The sequence below is a fragment of the Pseudorca crassidens genome, chromosome 4 (assembly GCF_039906515.1).
Source record: "Pseudorca crassidens isolate mPseCra1 chromosome 4, mPseCra1.hap1, whole genome shotgun sequence".
NCBI lineage: Eukaryota > Metazoa > Chordata > Mammalia > Artiodactyla > Delphinidae > Pseudorca > Pseudorca crassidens.
In genome coordinates, this window is record NC_090299.1 from 152,059,441 (window position 1) to 152,079,765 (window position 20,325).

At 39.5% G+C, this 20,325-nt stretch overlaps 1 protein-coding gene and 1 pseudogene across 1 annotated transcript in view; both read right to left on the reverse strand.

Annotated features, from left to right (window-relative positions):
• Nucleotides 1–20,325, reverse strand: part of RXFP1 (relaxin family peptide receptor 1) — a 96,917-nt gene that overhangs the window by 52,160 nt on the left and 24,432 nt on the right. The window contains exon 2 of the mRNA XM_067737062.1: nucleotides 12,893–13,030. Coding sequence (XP_067593163.1) covers nucleotides 12,893–13,030 — 138 coding nt within the window. The remainder of the gene's footprint in view (nucleotides 1–12,892; nucleotides 13,031–20,325) is intronic.
• Nucleotides 19,213–19,697, reverse strand: LOC137223285 (large ribosomal subunit protein uL14-like; annotated as a pseudogene).

Below are 20,325 nucleotides of genomic sequence, written 5' to 3' on the forward strand. Positions count from 1 at the left end.
TTGGGAGTGTATATATGTCAATGCCACTATCTCACTTCGTCCCAGCTTCCCCTTCCCCTTCCCTGTGTCCTCAAGTCCATTCTCTACGTCTGCGTCTTTATTCCTGTCCTGCCCCTAGGTTCTTCAGAACCCTTTTTTTTTTTTTTTTTTTAGATTCCATATATATGTGTTAGCATACGGCACTTGTTTTTCTCTTTCTGACTTACTTCACTCTGTATGACAGACTCTAGGTCCATCCACCTCACTACAAATAACTCAATTTCATTTCTTTTTAAGGCTGAGTAATATTCCATTGTATAGATGTGCCACATCTTCTTTATCCATTCATCGATGGACACTTAGGTTGCTTCCATGTCCTGGCTATTGTAAATAGTTCTTCAGTGAACATTGTGGACATGGTTCTTTTTGAATTATGGTTTTCTCAGGGTATATGCCCAGTAGTGGGATTGCTGGGTCGTAGTTCTATTTTTAGTATTTTAAGGAACCTCCCTACTGTTCTCCATAGTGGCTGTATCAATTTACATTCCCACCAACAGTGCAAGAGGGTTCCCTTTTCTCCACACCCTCTCCAGCATTTATTGTTTGTAGATTTTTGATGATGGCCGTTCTAACTGGAGTGAGGTGATACCTCATTGTAGTTCTGATTTGCATTTCTCTAATGAGTAGTGATGTTGAGCATCCTTTTGTGTGTTTCTTGGCAATCTGTATATCTTCTTTGGAGAAATATCTGTTTAGGTCTTCTGCCCATTTTGGATTGGGTTGTTTGTCTTTTGGATATTGAGCTGCATGAGCTGCTTGTAAATTCTGGAGATAAATCCTTTGTCCATTGATTCGTTGACAAATATTTTCTCCCATTCTGAGGGTTGTCTTTTCATCTTGTTTATGGTTTCCTTTGCTGTGCAAAAGCTTTTAAGTTTCCTTAGGTCCCATTTGTTTATTTTTGTTTCCATTTCTCTAGGAGGTGGGTCAAAAAGGATCTTGCTGTGATTTATGTCATAGAGTGTTCTGCCTATGTTTTCCTCTAAGAGTTTTATAGTGTCTGACCTTAAATTTAGGTCTCTAATCCATTTTGAGTTTATTTTTGTGTATGGTGTTAGGGAGCATTCTAATATCATTATTTTACATGTGGCCATTCAGGTTTCCCAGCACCACTTTTTGAAGAGCCTGTCTTTCCTCCATTGTATACTCTTGCCTCCTTTATCAAAGATAAGGTGACCATATGTGTGTGGGTTTACCTTGGGCTTTCTATCCTGTTCCATTGATCTATATTTCTGTTTTTGTGCCAGTACCATACTGTCTTGATTACTGTAGCTTTGTAGTATAGTCTGAAGTCAGGGAGTCTGATTCCTCCAGCTGCGTTTTTCTTTCTCAAGATTGCTTTGGCTATTCGGGGTCTTTTGTGTTTCCATACAAATTGTGAAATTTTTTGTTCTAGTTCTGTGAAAAATGCCATTGGTAGTTTGATAGGGATTGCATTGAATCTGTAGATTGCTTTGGATAGTATAGTCATTTTCACAATGTTGATTCTTCCAATCCAAGAACATGGTATATCTCTCCATCTGTTTGTATCGTCTTTAATTTCTTTCATCAGTGTCTTATAGTTTTCTGCATACAAGTCTTTTGTCTCCTTAGGTAGGCTTATTCCTAGGTATTTTATTATTTTTGTTGCAATGGTAAATGGGAGTGTTTACTTAATTTCTCTTTCAGATTTTCCATCATTAATGTGTAGGAATGCAAGAGATTTCTGTGCATTAATTTTGTATCCTGCTACTTTACCAAATTCATGGATTAGCTCTAGTAGTTTTCTGGTAGCATCTTTAGGATTCTCTATGTATAGTATCATGTCATCTGCAAACAGTGGCAGCTTTAGTTCTTCTTTTCCAGTTTGGATTCCTTTTATTTCTTTTTTGTCTCTGATTGTTGTGGCTAAAACTTCCAAAACTATGTTGAATAATAGTGGTAAGAGTGTGCAACCTTGTCTTGCTCCTGATCTTAGTGGAAATGTTTTCAGTTTTTCACCATTGAGAATGATGTTGGCTGTGGGTTTGTAATATATGGCCTGTGTTATGTTGAGGTAAGTTCCCTCTATGCCTACTTTTTGGAGGGCTTTTATCATAAGTGGATGTTGAATTTTGTCGAAAGCTTTTTCTGCAACTACTGAGATGATCATATGGTTTTTCTCCTTCAATTTGTTAATATGGTGTATCACATTGATTGATTAGCATATACCAAAGAATCCTTGCATTCCTAGGATAAACCCCACTTGATCATGGTGTATGATCCTTTTCATGTGCTGCTGCATTCTGTTTGCTAGTATTTTGTTCAGGATTTTTACATCTATGTTCATAAGTGATATTGGCCTGTAGTTTTCTTTCTTTGTGACATCTTCATCTGGTTTTGGTGTCAAGGTGATGGTGGCCTCGTAGAATGAGTTTGGGAGTGTTCCTCCCTCTGCTATATTTTGGAAGAGTTTGAGAAGCATAGCTGCTAGCTCTTCTCTAAATGTTTGACAGAATTCGCCTCTGAAGGCATCTGGTCCTGGGCTTTTGTTTGTTGGAAGATTTTTAATCACAGACTCAATTTCAGTGCTTGTGATCGGTCTGTTCATATTTTCTATTTCTTCCTGGTTCGGTCTCGGAAGGTTGTGCATTTCTAAGAATTTGTCCATTTCTTCCAGGTTGTCCAGTTTATTGGCATACACTTGCTTGTAGTAATGTAGTACCAGTTGTTACTTCTCATTTTTCATTTCTAATTCTATTGATTTGAGTCTTCTCCCTTTTTTTGTTTTTTGAGAAGTCTGGCTAATGGTTTATCAATTTTGTTTATTTTCTCAAAGAATCAGCTTTTAGTTTTATTGATCTCCGCTATTGTTTTCTGCATTTCTTTTTCATTTATTTGTCATCTGATCTTTATGATTTCTTTCCTTTTGCTTCCTTTGGGTTTTTTTGTTGTTGTTGTTCTTCTTCTTTCTCTAATTGCTTTAGGTTTAAGGTTAGGTTGTTTATTTGAGATGTTTCCTGGTTCCTGAGATAGGATTGTATTGCTATAAACTTCCCTCTTGGAACTGCTTTTGCTGCATCCCATAGGTTTTCGGTACCTTGTTTTCATTGTCATTTGTTTCTTGGTACTTTTTGACTTTCTCTTTGATTTCTTCAGTGATCTCTTGGTCATTAAAGAGTGTATTGTTTAGCTTCCATGAATTTGTATTTTTACAGATTTTTTTCTTGTAATTGATATCTAGTCTCATAACGTTGTGGTCAGAAATTATACTTGATACGATTTCAATTTTCTTAAATTTACCAAGGCTTGATTTGTGACCCAAGATATGATCTATCCTGCAGAATGTTCCATGAGCACTTGAGAAGAAAATGTATTCTGTTATTTTGGATGGAATGTCCTATAAATATCAATTAAGTCCATCTTGTTTAATGTATCATTTAAAGCTGGTGTTTCCTTATTTATTTTCATTTTGGATGATCTGTCCATTGTTGAAAGTGAGGTATTAAAGTCCCCTACTATGATTGTGTTACTGTTGATTTCCCCTTTTATGGCTGTTGGCATTTGCCTTATGCATTGAGGTGCTCCTATGTTGGGTGCCTAAATATTTACAATTGTTATATCTTCTTCTTGGATTGATCCCTTGATCATTATGTAGTGTCCCTCTTTGTGTCTTGTAGTAGTCTTTATTTTAAGGTCAATTTTGTCTGATATGAGAATTGCTACTCCAGCTTTCTATTGATTTCCATTTGCATGGAATATCTTTTTCCATCCCCTCACCTTCAGTCTGTATGTGTCCCTGGGTCTGAAGTGGGCCTCTTGTAGACAGCATATGTACGGGTCTTGTTTTTTTATCCATTCAGTCAGTCTATGTCTTTTGGTTGGAGGATTTAATCCAGTTACATTTAAGGTAGTTATCGATATGCATGTTCCTATTACCATTTTCTTAATTGTTTGGGTTGGTTTTTGTAGGTCTTTTCCTTTTCTTTTCTTTCCTGCCTAGAGAAGTTCCTTTAGCATCTGTTGTAAAGCTGATTTGGTGGTGCTGAATTCTCTTAGCTTTTGCTTGCCTGTAAAGATTTTAATATCTCTGTTGAATCTGAATGAGATACTTGCTGGGTAGAGTAATCTTAGTTCTAGGTGTTTCCCTTTCATCACTTTAAATATGTTCTGCCGCTCTCTTCTGGCTTGCAGAGTTTCTGCTGAAAGATCAGCTGTTAACCTTATGGGGATTCCCTTGCATGTTATTTGCTGTTTTTCCCTTGTTGCTTTTAATATTTGTTCTTTGTATTTAATTTTTGGTAGTTTGATTGATATGTGTCTTGGTGTGTTTCTCCCTGGATTTATCCTGTATGGGACTCGCTACACTTCCTGCACTTGATTATCTCCTTTTTTTCAACTATAATCTCTTCAAATATTTTCTTGGTGATTTTCTTTTTCTCTTTTTCATCTGGGACCCCTATAATTCGAATGTTGGTGGGTTTAATAATGTCCCAGAAGTCTCTGAGACTGTTCTCAATTCTCTTCATTCTTTTATCCTTATTCTGCTCTGCAGTAGTTATTTCCACTATTTTATCTTCCAGGTCACTTATCCTCTGCCTCAGTTATTCTGCTACTGATTTTTTCTAGAGAATTTTTAATTTCATTTATTGTGTTATACATCATTGTTTGTTTGCTGTTTAGTTCTCCTTGTTAAACATTTCTTGTATTTTCTCCATTCTATTTCCAAGATTTTGGATCATCTTTACTATCAGGACTCTGAATTCTATTTCAGGTAGACTGCCTATTTCCTCTTCATTTGTTTGGTCTGGTGGGTTTTTACCCTACTGCTTCATCTGCTGTGTGTTTCTCTGTCTTCTCATTTTGCTTAACTTACTGTGTTTGGGGTCTCCTTTTCGCAGGCTGCAGGTTAGTAGTTGCTGTTGTTTTTGGTGTCTGCCCCCAGTGGCTAAGGTTGGTTCAGTGGATTGTGTAGGCTTCCTGGTGGATGGGACTAGTCCCTTTGTTCTGGTAGATAAGCATGGATCTTGTTTTTCTGGTTGGGCAGGTCCACGTCTGGTGGTGTGTTTTGGGGTGTCTGTGACCTTTTTATGATTTTAGGCAGCCTGTCTGCTAATGGGTGGGGTTGTGTTCCTGTCTTGCTAGTTGTTTGGCATAGGGTGTCCTGCACTGTAGCTTGCTGGTCGTTGAATGGAGCTGGGTCTTAGCGTTGAGAGGGAGATCTCTGGGAGAGCTTTTGCCATTTGATATTACGTGGAGCCGAGAGGTCTCTTGTGGGCCAGTGTCCTGAACTCGGCTCTCCCACCTCAGAGGCACAGGCCTGACAACTGGCCAGAGCACCAAGACCCTTTCAGCCACTCGGCTCAGAAGAAAAGGGAGGAAAAAAGAAAGAAAGAAAGAATAAAATAACATAAAATAAAGTTATTAAAATAAAAAATAACTATTAAAAAATTAAAAAGTAATTTAAAAAAAGAAAGAAGAGAGCATCCAAACCCAAAACCATATCCACCAATGATAACAATTCCTAAAACTATACTAAAAAAAAAAGAAAAACAACGGACAGACAGAACCCTAGGACAAATTGTAAAATCAATGCTTTACAGACAAATGACACACAGAAGCATACACATACACCCACACAAAAAGATTAAAAGGAAAAAAATATATAGCTGCTCCCAAAGTCCACCTCTTCAATTTGGGATGATTCGTTGTCTATTCAGGTATTTCACAGATGGAGGTACATCAAGTTGATGGTGGAGCTTTAATCCGCTGCTCCTGAGGCTGCTGGGAGAGATTTCCCTTTCTCTTCTTTGTTCACACAGTTCCTGGGGTTCAGCTTTGGATTTGGCCCCGCCTCTGCGTGTAGGTCGCTGGAGGGCGTCTGTTCTTCACTCAGACAGGACGGGGTTAAAGGAGCCGCTGATTCGGGGGCTCTGGCTCACTCAGGCCGGGGGAGGGGGGGGGAGGGAGGGGCACGGAGTGCGGGGCGGGCCTGCGGCAGCAGAGGCGGCGTGACGTTGCAGCAGCTTGAGGCGCCGGCCGGCGTGACGTTGCAGCAGCGTGAGGCGCCGGCCGGCGTGACGTTGCACCAGCGTGAGGCGCGCCGTGGCCGCGGCTCGCGCCCGTCTCTGGAGCTCCTTTAAGCAGCGCTTTGAATCCCCTCTCCTTGCGCACCAGGAAACAAAGAGGTAAGAAAAAGTCTCTTGCCTCTTCGGCAGGTGCAGACTTTTCCCCGGACTCCCTCCCGGCCAGCCGTGGCGCACTAAACCCCTGCAGGCTGTGTTCATGCCGCCAACCCCAGTCCTCTCCCTGCGCTCCGACCGAAGCCCGAGCCTCAGCTCCCAGCCCCGCCCGCCCCGGCGGTGAGCAGACAAGCCTCTCGGGCTGGTGAGTGCCGGTCGGCCCCATCCTCTGTGCGGGAATCTCTCCGCTTTGCCCTCCGCACTCCTGTGGCTGCGCTCTCCTCCGTGGCTCCGAAGCTCCCCCCTCCGCCACCCGCAGTCTCCACCCGCGAAGGGGCTTCCTAGTGTGTGGAGACCTTTCCTTCTTCACGGCTCCCTCCCACTGGTGCAGGTCCCGTCCCTATCCTTTTGTCTCTGTTTATTCTTTATTCTTTTGCCGTACCCAGGTATGTGGGGAGTTTCTTGCCTTTTAGGGGGTCTGAGGTCTTATGCCAGCGTTCAGTAGGTGTTCTGTAGGGGTTGTTCCACGTGTAGATGTCTTTCTGGTGTATCTGTGGGGAGGAAGGTGATCTCCGCGTCTTACTCTTCTGCCATCTTGAAGGTCTTCAATCCTTTGCTATTTTTAAAGTGCTTCAGGTTATAAGATTCTACTTTCCCGGCCAAAATTCTATTTAACGCATACTATAGACCGTCATGAGATCGCAAAGCACATTCATTATAATGTTGCTGATCTCCGTTTTCCAAGATTAGAGAATGAAGGCCGAGAGAAGTAAGATGTGAGGGTGTCAGACGCAGGGACGGAGCCCCACCCCTCTGATGCTATTTTAATATTTCACTTTTACTACCAAGTTGGCACTCAGTTTGAAATCGACAAAGATAATTCCTGAATGAGAGTCTCACACCTTTTTGTAATCAGGTTCCCTTGGTATTTACCCAGACATTCTCCCAAGTATCTAAGAGTTTTAGCTGAAACACTGAATGGTCCCTCCTTTTTTGGTTCGTCATTGTCACACTAAACACTACTGTAATCACTCAAAGATTTCTTTTTTGGCCTCTTTTCTGATTGCATCTGTGATAGTTCTGCGGAGATCAATAAATGGGTTAGTAATATATGGCAGAAACATATGGGAATTATATCAAATGGCATAATTCGGGAAAAATTTGTACATTTCCATATTGGAGTTTATCAGTAAAGATCAAAGTTATAAAAACGGTGCAATCAGTTTTGACCAGGACTTCCCTGGTTTGGAGTTCAGTCAAATGTAAACAGTTCCTGGGATAGAATGAAAAAGATGTGAACTCCAGAGTAACTGCCTAGTAGACATATAGATATAAATTCTGTATTGCCCAGATATTTTAGAAAGAAGGGATCCTTGTGAATGCAACTGAAAACTTTAATCATTTTATACCAGAAACTTGATTTAAACTTTTCCTTGCATTGTGTCCATAAAAAATGTTCAGTGATTTGATACCTTATGCTTTTTGTACTGAGATATTTTACTTTTAAAAAATATTTTGTATTCTTTTGTTTTCTATGGGTTTTCTAAGAGAACTGGAAAATTATAGTCAAATTAGACTACTTGTTTAAGATGTCTGTGATAATACAAAAGTAACAGTTCTTTCTAAATATAATTCATTTATATTATAGTTCGATCCATGGGGAGGCAGTTTAACTTACTTGATGGTGTTTCATTTTTTTTTAAGTGACTTCCTTAAATTTTATTACCACTATTTCCGTTTGACTTTTTTCTCCACTTTAATAATTACTATTGGTGTCAAAGTTAAGTAGCTTAAGGGAATAAGGGAGAGCTTTTTGGAGCTACTTTTTTTAGGATGTATCTTTTAAAAGGTCTAACCAAGAAAAAAGTCCCCCCTTCCATTAGAAAAAGATTTTTTATTTGACAATATACTAAGCTGTAAATGATCACTCTGAAAGTGATTTTTAGCTGTGGGTTTTCCTTTTATATCTAAGATATTGTATTTTATGTGATTGCAAATATATTTAATGCTGCTTATTCAAACATGCATGAGGTTGACATATTCTGAAAAGGACCAACTTTCTGACTTGGTCATTTTAGACCAAATTTAAATATGGATGTCTTAAAAATGAACAGCTGGGGGAGCATAAATTATCCAGATACTATAAAATGAAGGAAAAAACCACAGCTAGTGAAGGAAATTAAAGTAATGAGAAGCAGGAAGGAATAACTACATCTCATAATTTTTATGACCTGGACTGTAAAAATGGTGTGAAATTCTGACATTCCTCTTGGGAAGTTCCAACCCTTTCATGCATGAATAGCAGCGCATCTCAACTGGCTACCTTTGAGGTTTTGAGCGTAGTTCAATTTTTTGGAATTTCCAGATGACTGCCACTAGTAGAGTGTCAATTTTTCTTATAGAAACAAAAAAATTGATAATAATTGTAATAATGGAGTTTGGTAGCAAGTTAGAATGCTTGCATGCCATACTGAAGTCTTGATTTAAGTTTAGTTCTGCTGTGGCTACTATTTCGCGTGCATCCCTTACTTCCTGCGCACTTGGGTTTAGGTCAGTGGTTCTCAAAGTCTGCTGTGCATCTGAATGACACAAAGAGCTTATAGAAACTGCAGGGCCAGTGGCAGAGTTTCTGAGTCCATAGGGCTGGGATGGAGCCTGAGAACCTGCATTTCTAACAATTTCCTAGATGCCACTGATGGGTTTGGTCCTGAACTACATTTGGGGATCTGCTGGTCTAGGTGAATTTCAGGAGAGTTGTGTGATCCTGGCATAAGAAGACCAGGAACAGTTTAACATAATATTTGTTACAAAGGCATGTCTTCATAAGAGTGGATTATGATTTTCCCCATATTTCCAAAATTGGACGTGGGGATTTTTAAATGTCGACAATGGTGAATAACAAAGATTTTAAAAGAGCATACTCTTTTTCGTTTTTAAAATATTAATTGCTTTCCAAATGTCCCCTGTATTTTTAATAATTAGTAATAGTTGATTAAACAAATGCTGTTTATTTTCACATGCTAATATTTAAGGTATTTATACGCACATGTAGCTAGAACTTAAGTTATTTGATCCATGCTCTGAATATTTCTTTTTCATAAAAGTTAGTAGTATACACCATTCCCTGCTCATGTCCGAGATCCCTAAGATGATATATTAGCAAGATCTTGGGGACAGATTGCTTCCACCACCTTGCCTCAACTTGCTTCATACTTCCCTTCACACCTACAAACCAGTACTTCCCTGGTTTGGAGTCCAATCAAATGTAAATGTTCCTCGGATAGAATTTCAAAGAGGTGAATTCCAGAGTAACGGCTAAGTATGGTAGTCAGGAATCTGGTCTGCCCAGATTTACTGCGTGCCCGTTACAGGACAAGCATTTCTACCCCTGTAACTCACTTAACCTTCACAATAAATTTACTACTCCAATTTCACAGTAAGGAACGGGACTTAGCACAAAGAAATGATTTGCTGAAGTACCAACAGACAGAAAGAGGCACTTCCAGGATCTGAGCCTGAGCCTTCTGATGCCTGGTTGAGGAATCTTGCTACAACTTTGTTTCTATTTTAAAAAGAAATCACAGGGAGATCAGCTCGGTGGTTTGTGCCCACCTACAGGGGTGGGATAGGGAGGGTGGGAGGGAGACACAAGAGGGAGAGGATATGGGGATATATGCGTATGTATAGCTGATTCACTTTGTTATGCAGCAGAAACTAACACACCATTGTAAAGCAATTATACTCCAATACAGATGTTAAAAAAAAACAAAAACAGTAAGGCCGACTTAAAAATTGCTTCAAAATTTAAAAGGCTAGATCTCATGTTAAGTGTCCTTACCATAATAAAATTTAAAAAATTTAAAGTATAATGTTGGTATTTAGTATACATTAAGTGCTTAATAAATATTAGTTCCTTGTCAAAAAAAAAAAAGAAAAAGAAATCAAAGAAGGTAAGGGAACGTTGTTGCTGTTGCGATTACTGTCGTAAACTACTCACAACTACTGATTTTATATGGACAGATTTGGAGTGCTAGTTGGGAGAAACTGATTCCAGCTTGGAGTGAAATTGTTTTTCTAGATTTCTGTTTTAGCCAATGACAGGAATAAGGAAGCTTTTTGCCTTTTAAAAACTCTAAACGTTTTGCAGAGCTGTTAAGTTACGAACACTTTTCTTTTCTTTTTTATTTATTTATTTATTTATTTATTTTTTGCGGTATGCGGGCCTCTCACTGTTGTGGCCTCTCCCGTTGCGGAGCACAGGCTCCGGATGCGCAGGCTCAGCGGCCATGGCTCACGGGCCCAGCCACTCCGCGGCATGTGGGATCTTCCCAGACCGGGGCACGAACCCGTGTCCCCTGCATCGGCAGGCGGACTCTCAACCACTGCGCCACCAGGGAAGCCCACGAACACTTTTCTTGTAGAAAATGCACGTGTACACAAATACACAACATTTCATAGTTTTCGGGGGATTTACAGACCCCGCACCTTGCCTGAAGATTTTCTTGATTCTCAGAGTCCACTGACCATAAGATAAAAACCACCCTTCTGGGCAACTCAGCCCAAGGGTGGGGTAGGCGTGGCAGGAATGTTTTTACAGCTACTTGGAAATTAAAAGCAACTCCTTGGATTTAATTTTCTTTGGAAGTAAAGGTGTTAAAATCTGTATAATGAGCAGCTTATAAACTTAATGGAGTGAGCTAAATAATCATTAAAATCTAATTTATAAATACTGAGGTGGATTTGATTTGAAAAAGAATGGAGGACAAGAGAAGGATGAAAATAAGAAGGGGAGTTGAGAGAGTAAAGGAAGGAATGCGGGTGGGCACTAGAGAGGAGGAATAGAAGGGGAGACACATGGAAATGACTGACGGGACAGAGAGGGAGAGGCTGTTCACAGACCTGCAGAGAGTGGAAAACACTGCAGGAAGGGGAAGGAAAGAAGAAACAGTTACGGAGGATGCATCTCCAACCTGATTTTGCTTCCCATTAAGTACTGTTTCCACAAGAGTCATGCCCATGCTTGTCATCAGAATTCAATTCTAAGTTTGAAGAAAGAGACCTGAATGTCTTTCCTAGTGTTATATTCTCTCTATTAAAATTCACCAGGATTCAGAGTAACGAACATCTTTCAGGACCAAATAGAAATCTGCATAATTTATCTCCCCCCCAAATAAACTACAGTTGCATTTTCAGGAGATGGGGGAAAGCTTACCCACCTCCTGAATAACTATCCCTGAATCAAGAGGACACATACACACACACAGCCCTACATACACACATAACTACAAAATCAAGAGTGTAGAAAAATATCACTTCTTCAAATATCGGCTGCTGTTTCAATAAGATAAGTAAACAGACAAATCATGGTTGCTCCTGGAAATATTTAAATTAAAAGACAGACCTTCCTAAGGTCATGCAGGTGGGACTCTTTGAGTCACTGTGAGTTAACATTAATGTCTGTGGGAAAAGCAAATGTAATACCAACTGTGTCAAGCGTGGTTGCAGCCTGCCCTCCCTCTGTCTGAGGTCCTTGCACTTAACTTTGAGCTGCTCTCTGCAGGAGGAGGGCTCCATTTCCCCTGCTGGAACAGAGCTGGCCTTGTGACGTGCTTTGGGAGGGATGTGGCAGAAGGGCCAGTGTCCCCAGCTGTCTCAGCCCAGGTTGCAGGCACGGGGACAGAGCCAACCCACAGAGGCCTGCAGAGGCATCGAGAAAGCGCAGCAGAGGCAGGAAGACCGTGTAGCTGATCTCAGCTGAGCCCAGCTGGGATTGCTGCCCCACAGAATCTGAGCTAATACACAGGAAAGAATGGATTTTTTTAAAAAAAATGGAAGTATAGTTGATTTACAATGTTGTGTTAATTTCCAGTGTACAGCAACGTGATTCAGTTGTACATATATATGTCATAGTAAGTAAATATATATATATATTTTCTTTTACAGATTCTTTTCCATTATAGTTTATTACAAGATAAAGAATATATTTCCTGTGCTGAACTCTACTCAATACACTGTAATGGCCTATATGGGAAAAGAATCTAAAAAAGAGTGAATATATGTATATGTACACCTGATTCACTTTGCTGTACAGCAGAAACTAACACAACATTGTAAAGCAACTATACTCCAATAAAAATTAATTTAAAAAAAGAATATATTCCCTGTGCTATACCTAAGTCCTTGTTGTTTATCTATATAGTGGTGTGTATGTGTTAATCTCAAACTCCTAATTTATCCCTCCTACAACCCTTTTCCCTTCGATAACCATAAGTTTGTTTTCTATGCCTGTGATTCTGTTTCTGTTTTGTAAATAGGTCATTTGTGTCATATTTTAGAATCCACATACAGGTGATATCATATGATCTTTGTCTGACTTACTTCACTTAGTACGATCATCTCTAGGTCCATCTATGTTGCCGCAAATGGCATCATTTCATTGTTTCTTATAGCTGAGTAGTATTCCACTGTGTATACATTATGTATACACACACAAACATATATATGTATAAAACCGCATCTTCTTCATAAGAATGGAAATGTTAAGCTAGTAAAATAAATGTAAGATTTCCTTAAGCGCCATATATTTTGTATTTCAACTTCATTTTCTCATTTCTCTCTGTACCGAGAGGTCTCAGCAACTTGACCCTGGTCCTCTGTCCCCTGGTGCTACTGTGACCCGACCCCCATCCAGCTGTGACTCGGGGCACGCTCACCACAGTTGTCCTCGTCCTCCTGGTTTCCACAGTCGTCCACACCATTACAGTGGAGCAGCTGAGGCAAGCATTTGGTGGTGTTGCCGCAGGGGAAGTAGCCCAGGGCGCATGCGACATCCTGCCCGCTCCCGGGAGCAACTGCGAGGAGGGAGGGGAGAGAGGTTTACCCAAGGCACTGCAAAGAACGGTTTCCCCACGTTGCACAGACCTTCCTTCTTGTCAGCCTGGCAGGCACCACCGTCCGTATGCAGCCTCACCCTGCGCACCAGCCTGACACCAACTATTTTCCAAGAACCTCCACCCCTAAAGGATGTTCTTTTCCGTGTCCCCAGAAGATGCCAGGATTCTCCGCTCTTTGCTTTTTCTCATGTTTCCCACCTGGAATGTCCTCACCATCCCTCTTTTTCTATGAAATGTCTGCCCATACTTTACAGTTGAGCTCAATTCCCCTCTTCTCTTTCAAAAATATTTCATCCAGTCATTTTAAAAATCAAGACTTTCTTGCATTGGTACCATTGGCTTAGAATTACGGCTGGTCTGATACTGGGGGAAGAGGAGGGGCGGAAACAGGAAAGCACAGCCCATGCTCACTCATATGGGGCGTAGTTCCCGAGGGCAAGGTCCTGCGCAAGACACCATGCTGTAGCGTCAAATAAAATAGTTCCCGACCCTTTCACATTGGCTTCCTTTGCTAAGTAATATGCATTTAAGGTTCCTCCGTGTCATTCCATGGCTTAGTAATTCACTTCTTTTTAGTACTAAATAGTATTCCTTTGTCTGAAGGTACCACAGTTTATCCATTCACCTAAGGAAAGGACATCTTGGTTGTGTGCAAGGTTTGGCAATTTTTAATAAAGCTCCTATGAACATCTATGTGCAGGTTTTTGTGTGGAGGGACATAAATTAACTGTCATTTAAAACCTCAGATTTGTAGGATTTCAAAGATTATTGTAGAATCCAAGATAATTCTGTTTCTTATTAACTTTACTAAGTTTGTAAATCATTGAGACCTTATAGAATAGTAATAATCAATTATAAAGAAAAAAACAGAATAGTTTGAACAGTCGGTAAAGCTTATTGTGTAAAAATGTATTTGTGGTCTATCATCAAAACATGAAAAGAATAAAAGTGACTATTTCCTTTGTAAGATACAGTGGAACATTTTGATAACAAGGCAGGTGACATTCTCCTAGGGGAGAAATCCATCTATGTCAGGTTTTGACTGTCCTTACTTGTTTCAGAGAACATCATTTGATAAAGGAAATAGTCAAACCTATTTAATAATGAGCTTTTTACACATAGTGTTCTCACTTGTGAAATTATTTATCAGTCTCTTCTCAACAAATTGATTAGAACAGAGTCAAGACACAGGATCTGTATACCACAGGGTGTCATTGGTAGAACACCACACATTTCAGAGACCTGCCGTGTACATATAAATACATTGATCTGTGTTGAGACTGCTTTATGTATTCATTAATTTTTTGAGAACCAACTTTAAAAATCAAGGGTTTCAGAAAAATTCTTTGATGAATTGTCAGGCTTCAGTCACAGAGACTGTTTGAAGGCATTTTAACTAAACATACCTGCCTGTGTTTTCATCCTGCTGTTTTGAAAATTCTTCTCTAACTTACTTTTATGAATATTGTACTTTTATGTCCTGTCTTTAAAATTTATATTTAGAAGCAGGTATAGTTCTTTTAAAACATTTTTATTTATTTATTTAATTTATTTTTTGGCTGCCTTGGGTCTTTATTGCTGCGTGCGGACTTTTCTCTCTAGTTGTGGCAGGCAGGGGGCTACTCTTCGTTGTGGTGCGCAGACTTCTCATTGTGGTGGCTTCTCTTGTTGCGGAGCACGGGGTCTAGGCATGCGGGCTCAGTAGTTGTGGCTCGTGGGCCCTAGTGTGCGTGGGCTTCAGTAGTTGTGGCACATGGGTTCAGTAGTTGTGACTCGCGGGCTCTAGAGCGCAGGCTCAGTAGCTGTGGTGCGCGGGCTTATTTGGTCCACGACATGTGGGATCTTCCCGGACCAGGGCTCGAACCCATGTCCCCTGCATTGGCAGATGGATACTTAACTACTGCATCACCAGGGAAGACCCAGAAACAGGTATAGTTCTTTAATGATAGTGTCATGAAATTAGTCCTACATTTTCAAATATTATGATTCAGTAAATAAATTTGGAATCTTAGAGATATTTTAAAAATAACTTTTTTATTTTGAGATAATCTCAAACTTGAAGAGAAGTTGCAAATATATTATTAAGAATGTTTTTCCCCTCTGAACAATTTGAGAGTAAGTTCCTGACCATGCTCCATCCCCCTAAAAACTTTGGTGTGTATTTCCTATAAGAAAGGACATTCTCCTACTAGAAGGACATTCTGCACACTAGAACCATCAAAATTAGAAAATGAACATTGATCCCTTACTGCCATTTAAATCTCAGAACACATTCAAGTTTCACATATTGACCAAAAAATGTCCTTCATAGTGAGAGGATCTAGTTCACAGTCATTCCTTGAATTTTGTTGTCACAGTCCTTTAGTTTCCTTTGATCTGAAATCATTTCTCAGTCTTTCCTTATCTTCAATTATTTTTTAGAGTGTTCCTGAATTTTGGTTTATTTCATCATAATTAGATTTAGGTTAGGCACCTTCGGCAAGAAATTCACAGAAGAGATGCTCATGTCAACCTGTCAGGTAGTGCAAGATCTACTTTGTCCCATTCCTGGTGATGATCACTTCGGTCACTTCATCAAAGTAATGTCTCCCACACTTCTCCATTGTAAAGTTAGCCTTTGTGATTAATAAGCATTTTGTAGAGGGGGTCTTTGAAGCTATGTAAAAATCCCTTCTCCAGGTGAAGGTATTCCCCTGCTCTCTCCTGAATCAGGAGGAGAACAACCCTTATCACTAGAGAAGCAAAGTTGTCACTGAGATGAGTCTGCACAAGCAAACTACTAAAACAAGCCTCTCTTCCACTGGTTTTCCCATGGGTTTACCTGCCCACAACTTACCACCTACAGAAGCCCAATCGCCCCCTTCCCTCTCTTGTCACTTTCCCACAATTTATCATCTTTGTTAAAATAGTATATAAGCCCTCAACTCTAACCACTTCTTTGAGTTTTCACTTCTTTTCTATGGAGACTCCATGCATGTACAATTAAATATAATAACATCAGTAAAATTTGTAAACTTTTTTCCCTGTTAATCTATCTCTTGTCAGTTTAATTTGCGGGTCCTATGTACAGAATACAATACTTTCTTTCCCAACTCCCTTGCTTCTCAGTGGCTAAGAGGCACAGCTCTGGCAATGAGACACGGGTGCAGCCTGCTGAGGAAGTCCTGAGGGGTTAGCTGTCCTGACACAAGAATGGATGGAGCAGTTGCCGTGCCTTCCACCTTCTTCCTGCCTTTCACATGATGTAATGTGTGGAGCTGCAGCAGCGGTCTTGCAGCTATGAGGAAACAAGCAGGCTTGTGAGGCCAAGAAAACTCACAGGGATCTGGGGAATGCCAGCCCTGAAATCTTCGGGTTAAGCAGCATCCTCCTTACTTTAGAAAAACAAACACATCCTTGTTTAGGCCATGGTAGGTCAGATTTTCTCTATTTTGCAAAAAAAAAAAAAAAAAAAAGAATGCTTTCCTAACATACATCGAGAACTTAAAAGTGTCTTTTCTATACACACACAGCCTCTTTCCAGATATGAAAAAAATCTCATGTTGGCAATTTATTTGCAAGGATGGTTGAATGAGTAATTGAAAGACTGGTGGGGGCCTGGTGGAGGGGGCAGTACAGGAGGCCACGCTCCCTGAGCCTCAGGCATGAATAACCTACACATATCTTCAGAGTTGGTGAGGTTAGTGTTCTCTGTTGGGCTGTGTAGATCAACTGGGGATAAAAACATCACAAAGCTATCAAATCTTTCCCTGGCAGCCAGTGTACTGAAAGCTCCAAGGGAGATGAGTGGGGAATAAAAAGCCAGTTTAGGGTAAGGAGACATTGTTGGGACTTCCCACAAACATTATTTTAACTTTCCTGAACTAGGGGAAGGAAGCTTGTCTTTACTCTTGAGGAAAGAAGCCCTCGATGATGAAAATAACTTGTATGCATTTTATAACTTGGCTTTACATTAATGTATATCCATAGTTCTGAGCTTTCTCTGACCTGGTGGTAAGCAGTTTAATTTCATATATCAAGTTTTTTGCAATTCACAGATATCAGTGCAACAAAGAGAGGTGCTTGAAAAGTGAGTGTAGAATTCTGCAAGGATATTAATTTGCCATTGGAAGGACAACTCTGTGTCTTAGCACGAACAGATTCTTGCCTTCTTAGTTTGCATGATATACTCTTGCACTTTCATATTAAAATAGAAAAAAATATCCTAGTTTGTTGTTAATACGCAAATCATGAGAGTAGACTTCATGGCCACTTGTTTTAATATAGAATATGTAATTGGTACAATATATAGTCTTTCTCAGATTCTTTTCCATTAGAGCTTATTACAAGATTGAGTACAGTTACCTGTGCTATACAGTAGGACCTTGTTGTTTACCTATTTTACATATAGTAGGGTATATATGTTGATCCCAAACTCGTAATTTATCCCTCCCCCACTTCTTTCCCCTAACCATGTTTGTTTTCTCTATTTCTGTTTTGTAAATAAGTTCATTTGTATCATTTTTTAAGATTCCACATATAAGTGATATCACATGGTATTTGTCTTTCTCTGTCTGACTTACGTCATTTAGTATGATAATCTCTAGCTCCATCCATGTTGCTGCAAATGGCATTCTTTTTTATGGCTGAGTAGTATTCCATTGTATATATGTACCACTTCTTCTTTATCCATTCATCTGTTGATACACTTAGGTTGCTTCTGTATCTTGACTATTGTAAATAACGCAGCTATGAAGATTGGGGTGCATGTATCTTCTCAAATTAGTGTTTTCATTTTCTTCAGATAGATACCCAGGAGCAGAACTGCTGGGTCATATGGTAGCTCTATTTTTAGTTTTTTGAGAAAACTTCATACTGTTTTCCACAGTTGCTGTACCAATTTACATTCCCACCAACAGTGGAGGAAGGTTCTCTTTTCTCCAAATCCTCACCAATGCTTGTTATTTGTGTTCTTTTTGATGATGGCCATTCTGACAGGTGTGAGGTGACATCTCATTGTGGTTTTGATTTGCCTTTCCCTGGTGATAAGTGATGTTGAGCATCTCTTAATGTGCTTGTTGACCATCTGTATGCCTTTTTTTGGAAAAATATCTATTTAGGTTTTCTGTCCATTTATTAATCTGGTTCTTTGTTATTTTGCTATTGAATTGTATGAGCTGTTTATATATTTTGGATATTAACCCTTTACTGGTCATATCATTTGCACATATTTTCTCCCAATCAGTAGGTTGTCTTTTCATTTTGTTAATGGTTTCCTTTGCTGTGCAAAAGCTTTTAAGTTTAATTAGGTCCCATTTGTCTACTTTTGCTTTTGTTACCTTTGCCTGAGGAGACAGTTCCAAAAAAATATTGCTACAATTTACGTCAAAGTGTATTCCGCCTGTATTTTCTTCTAGGAGTTTTATGGTTTCCAGTCTAACATTTACGTCTTTAATCCATTTTGAGTTTATTTTTGTGTATGGTGTGAAAGAGTATATATCTTTTGTGGCTGCATAACAACCAAGACAATTTGGTCCAGTTCTATTATTTTTCTGTAGTTATTAAGAAAGGAATAAAGAATGGCTTTTCAAAATATAAACATAATACTGGAGCTGCTCTGTTAAGCCATACATTCCTTACTCTGTCTATCCCTCAATCCTGATAAGCTACTCTTCACTGAGAATCTCTGTTTAGATGGTTCTATGTTGTTTGGCTCTAAATAAGGAAGATTCAGTGATTTCTGGATGTGAGGCCTAAATGGAGTAAGCAAACACGTTTCCATCTCTCAGTTTATGTTAGTCTTGGGTGTGTGTGAATTTGCAAACACGCACACACCAGGCATCGAAGCAGGAAGGAAGAGAACAGCAGCAGGAGGACAATGAATGGCTTCATTTGAATCGTTTTTTTTTTTTTTTTTGCTTATTTTTAAATTAAGTTTGTTTAGTCTTAAATGTGATAGCAAGCTCTTTTAGATAAGGAGTGAATAGATGAGACAGAAAAGTTTAAGAATATGGGATTTAGTGCAAATGTTGCTAAGCTTACCTCATACGTGGCTTAGGAGTAGATGCATTTCTGAATAAGGTTTTTTTTTTTTTTTTTTTTTTTGCACTGGGTAGTTTTATTTTACAGAGGGGGTGAGGGTTAGGTGGTGTCAAGAAGAGTGACATGGAGCAAGTAATTTTTATTCTTATATTTTTGTTTTACAAATACACCGACGCATCATGCAATGCTGCTAGCATTGGATGCAATCCTGGGCCACAAGTCGGCACATTCCTTTGCAGCTGGTCCTGTGATGGCAGAACCTTTCATCTCGCCTTTATTGTTTACTATGACCCCTGCGTTATCTTCAAAATAAAGAAACACACCATCTTTTCTCCGGTATGACTTTCATTGTCGAATTACCACTGCTGGATGTACCTTCTTTCTGAGCTCTGGTTTGCCTTTCTTGACGGTGGCCATCACCATGTCACCCATACCAGCAGCAGGAAGTCTATTTAGTCATCCCTTGGTCCCCTTCACAGAGATGATATACAGATTTTTGGCTCCTGTGTTGTCAGCACAGTTGATCACGGCTCCAACCGGAAGACCCAAGGAAATCCGGAATTTAGCACCAGAGGACCCACCATGTCCTCGCTTCGACATCTTGAGTGCCAGGCTCTAAATAATTTTTCGAAGGCTTTCTGACTACAGTAAATCAAGTATTAAATATATCTGGATATATTTTTGCAGTGGGAATTTGTTAGGCACTGGTACCGGGAAATTAATAATTTCAACAGAGAATGGGTAGCAACAGACTCAGAACTGAAGTAAAACACTTAGCAGAGCCCTCATGATGCAGGGGGCAGTTGACGACGGTGACAACATGGCAGGGATGAGGCACTGGCTCTGTCAACATGGTATAAGTTAGTACTTAATGTTGGCATAAGTGCATCTTGCTTTTAGTGATACTTGAATTAAAATTTTTGCAATTACAGTTTGTTTTCATTTGAATACTCTCATATAAAAATCACTCATAATTTAAGAAATTTATAAATTATTATTTTTTAGAAAGCACCCTAACTGAAAAGTTACTCCAGTGCATAAGAAGTCAGGTAAATATTACAGTCAAAATTTGAAGCAATTTGGAAAACTTGCTTAATAATTTTCATCGCAACAGCAGAAATATTTTTGGATGAAGCACTTAAATCTCTTTCTTCTCCTGGAAATACTTTGAGATTAAGTGGATGGAAAAACAGATGAACAGTTACATGTACTGGTTGCCAAGTGAGACACAG